This window comes from Schistocerca gregaria, chromosome 1 (genome assembly GCF_023897955.1).
Source record: "Schistocerca gregaria isolate iqSchGreg1 chromosome 1, iqSchGreg1.2, whole genome shotgun sequence".
In the NCBI taxonomy this organism is placed as follows: domain Eukaryota; kingdom Metazoa; phylum Arthropoda; class Insecta; order Orthoptera; family Acrididae; genus Schistocerca; species Schistocerca gregaria.
The window spans coordinates 478,489,135-478,501,181 of NC_064920.1; the positions used below are offsets into that span (position 1 = coordinate 478,489,135).

General features: G+C 36.7%; 1 protein-coding gene across 1 annotated transcript in view; it reads right to left on the reverse strand.

Moving 5' to 3' along the window:
• Window positions 1-4,091: 4,091 nt before the first annotated feature.
• LOC126353444 (uncharacterized) overlaps window positions 4,092-12,047 on the reverse strand; it is a 273,573-nt gene continuing 265,617 nt past the window's right edge. Inside the window, exons 5-8 of the mRNA XM_050002764.1 lie at window positions 11,171-11,259; window positions 9,374-9,626; window positions 8,151-8,403; window positions 4,092-6,358 (exon numbers count right to left, since the gene is read on the reverse strand). Coding sequence (XP_049858721.1) covers window positions 4,614-6,358; window positions 8,151-8,403; window positions 9,374-9,626; window positions 11,171-11,259 — 2,340 coding nt within the window. The 3' untranslated portion in view covers window positions 4,092-4,613. The remainder of the gene's footprint in view (window positions 6,359-8,150; window positions 8,404-9,373; window positions 9,627-11,170; window positions 11,260-12,047) is intronic.

A 12,047-nucleotide genomic window follows, 5' to 3' on the forward strand; every position in this document is an offset into this window, starting at 1 on the left:
GTGTTCAGCAGCAGTGCATTACTGGTTATGCTTATGCCCCCAATAATTCTTTGCAGCTAGAATTGAGAAGCTTGTCCAGCTCTGGCACAAGTGTGTAGAACTTTTTTTTTGGGGGGGGGATTATGTTGAAATATAAGTGAGTGTTGTATTTCATTCCTGTAATAGATTGTTTTTAATAAAATCTGGCTTTCTATTGAATAACCCTTGTATTTTCTTTTTCTTTATTTTCTATATTTTCAACTTGAACTGTTTTCCTTTTGAAGTAAGTTACCATTTCTAACTTATACAAGCTCAATATTCAATGTGGAGTTCCTCTCACTGTTAGACGGATTAATCTCTCACTAGCATCAAGAAGATGTTTCTGTCTCAGAACCATTCTGTGTATTTGATATTCACATTCCTAATCCCGATTTACACAGCATTTATTTGACTAAAGCAGTGCAAAATTTAAATTACAAAGATTACTACAATTAGACATAACAAATGTACTTATCACAGTGATAGAAACTGCAGCTTGTTGGACAAAAAACATAAAAATATATTGTCTAACTAGAAGTTGCAAGACTTGTGCTGTAAGTGCATTAGCCTTCCTTACACCCACTGTCAGTTTGTTTGGGAAGTGATTGTACATGCTCCCCACATCACATTAATGACACAATCAGTTAACTGCAGGGGCTTGATAAGTTAAAAATGGACTTTTGAAAATGTTCCAAAATAGTTATTTTTTGGGAGCTACCGTCATATCCCTTTATAACCAAGAATGCTACTATCAACCACGAATGCCAAAAACTGGGATACGGCATTTAATGACACTAGGTAAAGTCTGAAAGAAGTTTAATAGGCCAATAGTATGGCAGATAACATATGCTTGTCAGTCTCCAAATTCATCAATTACATGATGATTTATTCCTTTTTAATAATATTTTTCCCACTGAACAGCAGTTACACATGGTCCAGTGACATTAATGTGACCACTGCCTACGCTTGATGTCAACATGCAATGAACACTCAGCAGGTGGCGGCACTAGCAGTGGAGGACATGCAAAATGTGTCGGGAGGATGCAGACAACACTGCAGTCATCAATGTAATGCAGAAATGGAGCAATTTATCTGACACCCAAATGGCATAATCCTTGGCTTTCAGACCACGAGTGGAAGCATTTCTGTAATGGATAAATCTGTAAACTGTTCTCTTGCCACCATAATTAGAGTACCGTGTACGGCAAAATGGCACTATCCAAAACTGGCACCAACGTAACTGCAGTGCCCCATGGGCCATAGATGACAGGGGGAACGACAGCTGCAGAGATATGTACATGCAAATAGATTTGCAGCTGTTGAGCTACTGACTGCCCATATGAACTAAAGGGTCACCAACAGTGTCTCCTCCCAACCATTCAGTGAGTTTGGTTCACAAACTTCACACACCCATGCTGACTGCCATTCATCTGTGATGAAGGCTGGAACTTGCATGCCAATACAACTGGACATCCACTGAGTACCAACACGTAGCCTTTCATATGAATCACATTTTAACTTGCACTGAACAGATGACCATTGGCATGTACAGCGTGAAATGTCTGCATGTGTTAAGGTTGGGAGAATGTTTTCATGGGTTATCTAATCATTTTGGAAGGCACAATGGATCAACACAAGTGTCCATCTACCCTCGTGGAACTGTCCACCCCTACATGCAGTAGTTTGATTTTCCTTCACATCACTGACACTCTTTCTGTATCTCTTGCAGCAGTCCACACAGCAGAAAGTGTTATTCAGGCTCTTGATAGGTGGTCACATTAGGGACTGGACAGTATAAATCAGCATTTTTTTTTATACCTGTATTATTACACTCCTTTGCAGTAAGCAACGTCAATTAAATTTATACCTTGAAAGAAGCCAGACCTATTCTAACAGTTCACTCATAGCTTTCCAACAACAGCAACAGTGCCTTCGCAGGAGTAACTATAAAAATGTTGTACATCCACAACCAACCTGTTATGATGCCTTGTCAGGCTGCAGTGCTGGGACAATGTAAGTCATCTGAAACAACGTAGTCATGACTGAGTATGTATTTGCCTTCAGTGATTCACCAAATGCTCCATATATGAGAACTGAAAAATAGCTCTTGTAATAAAAGTAAAGAAGAGCCTGATGTATTGAGATTTACATTCAGAGTTTCTCTGAATAACTACCACCACACACACACACACACACACACACACACACACACACACACACGCACACGCACACGCACACGCACACGCACGCTAACACACACATTCCGGGGAAATGGCGGTCATGTGTGTTTTGAGATGTGCTTGCTTGCGTGCATGTGTGTATGTTTTATTTTCTGAAGAAGGCCTTTGTTGAAAAGCTACATGTGTAACAATCTTTTTGTTGTGCCTGTCTAAAACTCGAAGTGTCATCTTTATGGTGAATAGTAATCTAACCTCTTCCCAATATTGGTAAGTCTACAGCCAGTTTTTTTATGATACCTTGCACATAGAAAGGAAGTCACAGGCATCTGGATTCTGAAAAGTGCATTTTACAGTCCTTTCTGATCATTGTTTCATCATATCCAACAATCTGTTGACTATAGTTGCTTTATATTTTTTTTACTATCTATTCAATAAATATCTGTACTTTCCAAAAGCAGATCTTTAGGTCCTTCACATCATTAAGCTACAGGCAGAATTTTTTTTCTACAGAGCTGCACCTAGTTCTTATATACCAGGATTTATTTATTTATTCATGTTTCAAAAAATCTGTGTCCCTGTAATACCAATTAAGACACTGTCATCAGATTAAGTTCCATTTTAAAGGAAACTTTCATATTATGTTAAATGTATTCAGTTCCTGAACTATGGTAATATCTGAACCAAACCTCAAGTGGCAATGCTCAACTACTGATTCATTTCTATTGAGTTTGATATTTTTCTATTCTCAACCATTCTGGTGTCTCCGTTAAGTTGATTATTTTGAGTCCTTATCAGTGGTAAAAATTACAATACACAACCATTATGACACAAACCCTCATAAAACTTCTCTTTATCATATAGGCACTTCTCACACTTTTAGGATTTTTGGCAAAATTCATCACATACACTAATTGATACAGTTTTTGAAATATGTTTATTAGAAACGATAACTGTCAAACTTTAGACGGTTACCTATTAATGGAATATCTAAGATTCCAAATATCACATCATACATGGTGAAATATTTGCAAAAATTTGGAACTAAATTATTCTGAGGTAACAAAATGAAGGCCACTGATCGCTGGTCACAATTTTTGCAGACTGAAGAGCAATGTCAAAGCCTCAAATGACAGTGTGTCACAACAGTTGCGCTTCTTGAGACACTTTTCAACAGCCACTAACACATGGTCATTTCAACATTTAGTATTTCAGACTTTTTTCCATTTTAAAACTAGTATACAAACTTACGGTGTACGAAATATCATTAACGACAAAAATGAGTTCCTGTCAAAGTTGAATTTTGGCAATTCTTTTATTAAAAATACATTATATATCTAATCTGTCAGTATATCACTAGATAACAATGACCCTAATACAGAAATGTAGACCAGAACTCAACTGGTAGTAATACTGATGATCTTCACATTCCATTTCAATAATAAGAAAATGCCTACAAACAGGTTACGGAAATGTTAAAATTTAACAAAAGCTAGCATTTATTCTTGATAGCCCAAGAAATAAATAATAACACAAAAGAGTACACAAAATAATAATTTTAACACATTTCAGCTAATTTATTAACTGAAATGGGTACATAAATCAGAAAAACTCAAAACACATACATTAAAAAAATTCATTAATACTGAAAAAACATTAGTTTTACTTTTGCACTGGGTGATCTTTACTGGTTAAACTCTGTTTCCATACAAAAAATTTCTCATTGTTTCTGCTGAAAATGTGGGTACATTAGAGAAAAATATGAATTGTGCTCGTTAACACAAATTTGTAGAACAAATTGTTTCACCAGGACATTGGTTGAAAAATAGGTGTAGTTTCCTGTCTCCTGATGTGTATTCAGCACAATTTTTATAACAGTGTACCTGATACACAATATTTCTTTATTTTTTTTTGCTAAGAAATAAAAATGCATGCCACACAAACAATAAACACAATACATGTACATTCACAAAATTCAAAATATATGAGAAGCGTACATTATTTACCAAGCTAATAACAATGTAACGTATGTATGTTACCAACAATTGTACTCCGAGGTAGACATAACTTATTGGAATAATTGTGAAATAATTTTTATATGCATAGAAAATAGTCACCAATTCAAGAGAAAACTAAAATTTCGGTTGAAATTTCAGAAATATATTTTATGTAAACAGTATTATGAAAAAAGGAAAATGACTGAATTATTTCCTTTTTTAGAAGGTCATCCCCTGATAAAAATCAAATAAAGCAACTGCTATTGAATAAAACAATTAAAATGTAATACAGTTTATGATACATTCACAGCTGTTGAACTGCGATGGATATGTACTTGTATTTATCCCTTTTACAAATATACTTACACCATCAACAACACATTATAAATGGCAGGACACTTTTATGACTTATTACCACACTTTACTTTTTATCAAACAGTGGCAGTTTTGAACGAACTGCTCCTTCACAAATCATCAATCTCTGTGTTGCATTAACAGTTCGTTTTGTGCACAAAGTTCGATCATTATGTGCACCAGGTACAGACCTCCCTTGATGATGAGAAGCCTGTTGTTGAGCAATAGCAGCCTTCTCCAAAGATTTTCGGAGAAGAGCAATTTTTGAGGAACGTATAGCATCATTCAAATTTGAGCTTTCCATACGACGTGCAAAGTCTACTGGTGAATTCCTGCTCCCACAAGTACCTTGATGGAAAAGCAGTTCTCTTTGGTGTTTCACAGAGAAAGATCCATCAGGTAATTCCCACACTGAAGTGCCTCTCTCTGCAGTACTTGACAATCTGGACACAGTGTTTGTTGCTGCACCACTTTGTTTTCTTTCAAAGTATTCCACTATTCTGCTTATGTGACGAGGTCGTGCACTGCAATTCCTGTCCTCCCAGTAGGAAATATCACTCCCACCTAAACTAGATATATCTTCTGAGCTGTCAGTATAGATGGATGATGACCGCTTCGCTGAATAAATAAGAGAATGGTGATGAGGTGTACTACGAGCCACAATGCCACCAGGAGTACTGAGTTCATCAAAGTCACAAAGTTCACCACTACCTGATCTCAAAGAACTCACAGTAGTAGTTGAGTTTGCAGAATCATCCAACAGAAACAACGATGATGCTGCTGAGGAAGACGAGAGTGTCGCTGATGACGTGTTATGATGGCTACGGGGCACTGTGTGAATACTTCCAAACTCAGAGGGCAGTAACAAGTCCCCAGCCGTAATAGTAAAATCTTCACTAACACTACTAAAGAAGCCCGATTCACAGGACCCTCTTCGTCTTAATGTGGTTGGAAGGCCAAGTCCTCCACCAGGGTCCTCTGTCAAAAGGACACCGGCATCAGCAAGATTTAAGCTTGATGAACATACCCTGTGATTAATAAAAAGTGGTGTATGCTGAGAATCTTGTAATGTACAAGTCTCTGAAAGTGATTCAGACTTCGGACTCTCACTAGCTATAAACAATGGATGTGATAACATTAAATTAGAAGAATCCATGTCACTATCTTCAACAGTAACACACTTTGTATTTATTTCACCACAAGTTTTTTCGCTGTCTGATGTCACTTGATTTTTCTTTGGTATGTTACTTTCTTCATCTGAAGAAAAAGTGCTTGATGTAAGCCGAGGTGTTGATAAGTTTTTCATATTTAAGAAAATTCTTCTGCGCATCATTGTAGGTGAAGATGGCAGAGAAAGCGGTTGGTTTATCTTCTGAACTTTCAGCACACCAGTTGCTGAATCACTGTCATCTGGTGAGGATTGGACAACTGAGTCACCTTTTATTCCTGAAATAGATGCCTCGTGGATGGAATCAGTTTCTGCTGTTGGTGTACTTGGAGGTGTTGGGCCATAGAATGGTGATGGCAGCTCGAAGCACGACGAAAACAAATCTCCTCCTGGTCCCGCCATGAATGAGCTAGAGCTGCTGCCTTTATTAAGGCCTCCCAGAATTTTCTTCACTCCTCTGAACTGGGACAGAGCAGCAAAGGGATTGGCTCGAGATGGTTTGTAGTGCGGGTCCTGCCGCACCATGCTCTCTCCCACATGCTTTGGTGTCACCACGAAATGGCAGCGGGCCTTCTCACTTGGTGCAGTATGCATTGGGAACACCAAGTTGCCAACATCTTCAGACCAAGATCGACGGTGGCACACTGTAAAGACAAAACAAGTGTTAAACGAAATTGCATCTCTCAACACCCTTAGACATAAAAATTTGACAAATATCAACTGAATGTCATATGTTATTTCAGGTTTAGGATATTAAATTATTTTAAAATGTTACATTATACTGAATGAACATAGTAACAATGCATGCTTCACAATTTTTAGTTATTAACAATGACAGCTACTTATACAAGCTAAGTCTAACAATTACCACATTTTTAGTTCAGGGACAAAGAATCAAATTTTCTCTTTACAATAATGAGAACTCTATATATGAAGTGCTCCCCATTCAAATCCATCCCCCCCCCCCCCCCCCCCCCTGCAAACCATCACAGCACATACTTTTCTTCTCATTGTAGATAAGAATTCCAAAGATTAAATGATCTCTTATTTGTTATTATTTCCTTGCTGGGGTAAATGGAAACCCAATAACATACACTTTTTTTTTCCTTGCAACCTTTTTCACACATCACAAATATTATGTTTTGGCATTTACTTAGAAATTCATCCACTAACATAAGCCACCAAACAACATGATGGAACAAGAGTGTAGCAGCACAAGATGCACTGGTGTAATCTCAACCACTTTGGGTACTAACTCAGCTCCCTGTGAAAGTTTGGCCCTAACAACTGGTTGGTAGTATACACAGAAAACTGAAGGACACAAACACTAACCCTGAAAGAAGAAACTGATGCTAGGTTACTATTTTTCTTCTGCAGTGCAAGAGAGTATTTACCACAAATGCCACAAGAACAAATAGGTGCAGTGAAGCTACAACAGACATGTTAAATTCATCCAACAACAGTTTACAACCTGATCATGGGTAAGAAACATGTATTAACCTGACTGTGTACTTCTGTATGTGAGAAATTTTCTTTCATACTGAATGTATTTCCACGGCACATTTCTGAATGAATAAACAAAGTTCATTTCTGAGATCAATTTTTTACTCCTTGAAACTGAGGGTAGCTGTATTTAACTGTTATTACACCAACAGTATGTTGCAATGTATCTTAACCGGCTTTATTTTGCTGATGGCATTATATTGTTTGCGTTCACTGCAGCTAAACGTCAACAATGAATGGAAGAAAATAATAGAACAAGTGTGAAAATAAATTTGAAAGCAATTACACTATGACGAAATAATGTTTAACCTACATTTCGATAAAGGAACTCTAGAAACTAACAACAAAATTACAGAACCTGTTGACAACAATGACTGATTGACAATAAAAATTAACAGACAAGTAGAAATATCCAGCACTGTTTTTGGTAAACTAAAAAAATTTGAAAACTAAATTTTCAATAAGCTATGAACAGGTTGTTTACAACCCATGCGTATTAGCTGTTTTCCTTACAGCAGCGAGTCATGGAGTTAATTTAAAAAAATATTCAAAAACTAGGGGTTGCTCAGTGATCAATGGAAAGATACAAGCTGGAAATTACTGTAGAAGTGACTGGGACTAATAGCCCAGCAAATAGATGGGGCAATCCAAGAGGTAAGAAAAGATAAATGGAATATGGATCAATTATATTAGAAAACCCAAAGGGATAACAAGGATAATTGTAGTTGAAGACTCCAATGCACTGAAAAGTCTAGAGGCAACCTTTATCCATATATGACACTGATGCAGTTTTTGTTTTTGCTGGTGGTTGTGATACAGTCATACATGAATCTGAACAAAATTGGCTTGGAGTAAGCAATCATGAGAGTGGTATGGAGGCAATACGTAATTCATTGCCTCCATAACAATCATAAATTATGTAATGTTGGTCACCTTTCTTGAGCTGTGCAGCATCACGTTCTTCTGGAGCAGCTCCAGTTCCTGCACATGAAATAACCTCTTCACTTCGAGCACCTGCTACCGCAGGTGCTGCAGCACAGACACGATCTACTGGTAGTGAAGCACAGCCCAAGATTTGTATTTCCTGCTGTTCTTGTTGCTGTTTCTGCTGGAGTTCATAATCAGCAATGATTCGATTAAGACGGATAACAATTTCTGCGAAAGATGGACGGCTTTTTGGCTCAAACTGCAAAAGAATAATAATGATGATGATGTAAATTATTAGGTGTACCATACAATTTGAAATGTTAACCAGATACACAATTTGCTCCAATTAAAATTACCTGAGTAGATAATAAGGAAACCTACACCTCTTTATTAACCACTGGTATACACAGAATGGTTTTCTGCTAGACGTATTAAATTACATAAATGGTATAAGTAAGTTACCATTATAAATTCAGAACAATTACACCACAAATAAACACACATGTCAGTGTCAAACATCAGTATCCCATTAAGTTAGTTAAAAATTGCCATACCACGGATGCACACATTTAAAAAAAGAAAAACACTCCGATCTAGCATTTGGTACTGTTGTTTCCTGCCTCAGGTACTAGAGGAAGATAGGTTTGTGAAGGTTGGAAAAGAGGGGAGGTCTCTCTGACTACAGGTTGAAGGGGACCCACATATTGTGAGGACAAGTGGGGAAAAGATGAATGAGGAGGAGTCAGAGAGAGTAAGAGGTTGAAGATAGTACTCTGTGAAGCACTGTGACAACTTGTGTCTAGTGATGATAGAAGGAGGTAGTATAGCTGGAATATGAGATACCTGACAGAGGTGGAATGAGTAGTACAGTTCAGAATGATAGGAAATGTAGCAGGTGAACTCTCCTTTGGTTCCAGTACAGAAAGGAAGACAGGTTATTATTCTTGACAGACTGAATAGATACCCTACTTTCTATTGTGTAAAGGTCAGATGTACTCAACTGTGCATTATCTTACTTTCATCCAGTCACAGCCTGTCTAACTATAATCTCCCACCCTTCAAAATTTTGATACATGAAGTTCCATTTTTAGTTCTTCATCAGTTAACACCTATCTTTACATGACACCATCTCATCCAATTAAAACAATAAATCCAACCTTTGTTGGTGACAAGATTCAAAGCTTTATCATTTGTTTACAACAAAATGTAGAATGAAACTAAATACTTACTGTGCAACACGAGAATGCTAATTTTAGAAATTCTGGAGGGCACGGACCACACATTTCACTGAAAGCTAAATAATCTAGACCAAAATTTTCCGTTCGTGGAAGAATGTCTGGATCTGCTTCAACACGGGCTATTAGTTCACAAAGGATTATACCATATGAAAATACATCAGACTTTTCATTGTACCACTGGCCTTTGAGACATTCAGGTGACATCCAGTAAGGTGAACCAACAGTTGGTAATCTATATGGACACCTGAAAAGGAAAAATTAGGTTACCATGTAATGCATACTGCTTGTATTCTAATACTACAGCATACACAAATGAAATTAATATAATTTCATAAATATCACTGTGAACTTCTATAAGTGACCGTAAAATGCTATGAAGTAAACTTGTTCACATGATTTGAATGTGTGTGTTACAAGAAGAGATATGAAGTGTCATACTACAGTGGTGTCAACAGTATGAAGACACAAGAAGTCACCTCAGAGGTAGGAATGATATTTGCTTTACACCTTATACAAAATGTGTTCACGAAATGATGGGAAAAGCAGAAGGAAAAAAATATTAACTCACAACACTTTCTGGAGTTTCCTTCCAAGTTTAAGACAATGATAACACAGGATTCTTTCTAGAGATTAACTTTTGAATGCCACACAGAGAATATAATGTTTCTTAATATGATCAACAACAAGGTTATCCATATATCTCAACAATTAGTGCCTGCTTTTTCTTCCTAATCTTTTACATTTTTTGAGCCTCCCAACTTCTTGCAAATGTTTACTACAGTTTCAATACTTCAGCACCACTTACATCTACTCTTCATAGTGTAACACATCACTTTTTGGTCAAATGTTTGAGTGAAGCAAAAACACAACTCCCTAGAGATTACACTGTGTGTGTTTGTCCAAATTTTCATAGCCAAACGAAGAGTGTGAAATGGACAAATGAGGTATCAAACTGACCAGCATGAGGTCTAGTTTAGCAAAAATATATTTAATTGAATGGATGAATCAGAGTAATTAAGAAAAAAATTATGACTTGAGGGAAAATTGAAATGTTTCATGTGGAGCTACTACTAGGTATGTAAATGAAGGAAGAGTCAAAAACTACTTCCTTTAAGGTCTAACAATATAGTGCATAAAAAGTTGCAACGGTGTGATATTTAACTGTTAAAATTGTTTCTTTTGAATTAGGCACTCAATTCAGTACACTTCGAGAAGAGAAGATGCTGCAAAGATAAATGAGGTGCCAGAAATACCACACTTCCTACACACAACTCAAAAACAAAAAATTAAAAAATAAATAAAAATGAAATAAATAATAAAAGACAAAATATTTGGTGAAATGATTTGTCTAAAAGTAATAAATAAACCAGATTACAGAAACATTTGACATGCCTTTGAATTATGCTCGAAGTTAAGTCAGAAAATGAGATGCCAAATGAGAATTTAAATCTCAATACTTAAATTAGAATTTTAGAGTGCTGCAGAGAGTGCAGTTCTATGGCTCTGATGTATTTCTATCAACTATGCCTGAAGGTGTAAAAAAGTTCCAACAATTTTTCAGTCTGAGGAATTTATCAATTATCAGGGAAGAGAATGTGCATTCTCTACTGGCACTCAATTTGCTGTGCATGATCGGACCATCACTGAAAAGAACATTAAACATCTACCTAATATATTTTAAGCTTCATTTTTAGACAAATCTTTTGACTTTTTCTTAACAATCTCACAGAACTGAAAATCAGTTGCGCTGTGACCTACAATGTTTAAAAATGCTACTGCAGTACTTACATTGGATCTGGAATTTTAGCAGCAAGTCCGAAGTCACCAACAACTGCTACCATTTCACCTGACTCCTCATTGTTCTTTATAAGAACATTCTAAAACAAAGCAGAATAAACTATGAATGATGTCTCTCTCATGCACCATCAGCACAATAAAATAAAAATAGAAAGATCACATTTCTCATTAACTACACTGCACTGCCCAGTAACTGTTCAATGTCTACTGTTAAACAGATTTTTGCTGACATGGGCATTAGGAAGAATGCTAATTGTATGTTAAGTTTGTGTGCTGTAACTATTTTATCTGTCAGCAACATAAGGATACATGCCTGTCTGAAATAAAAGCCCAAAACCCATTGTTATTCATCTCATACTGCTAACATTAACTTTACAATTCATAACATTGACAATATTATGAAAAGCGTAGATTGCTACTCATCATATGGTTGATATGTTGAGTCACAGACAGGCACAACAGAAAGACTGCTAGACAAGTGAGCTTTTGCCCAAAAGGTCTTCTGACTATTCGACGACACACACATTCCAGCAAATGCAACACATGCACACATGACCACTCTCTCTCTCTCTCTCTCTCTCTCTCTCTCTCTCTCTCTCTGTGTGTGTGTGTGTGTGTGTGTGTGTGTGTGTGTGTGTGTGTGTGTGTGTGTGTGTGTGTGTGTGTGTGTGTGTGTGTTTTGTCTAAGGCTCTTTGGCCAAAAGCTTACATGCCTAGCAGTCTTCTGTTGTGCCTGTTTATCACTCCCCAAACTGTAGTAAACTCTTAATTAAATTAAAAGTGAAACATGTACTGCTTGGGCTTCACGTCGAAAAAATTCTGACAAAATTCATTAATTCAATAATGTGTAAAATGAAACTTCTGGCAG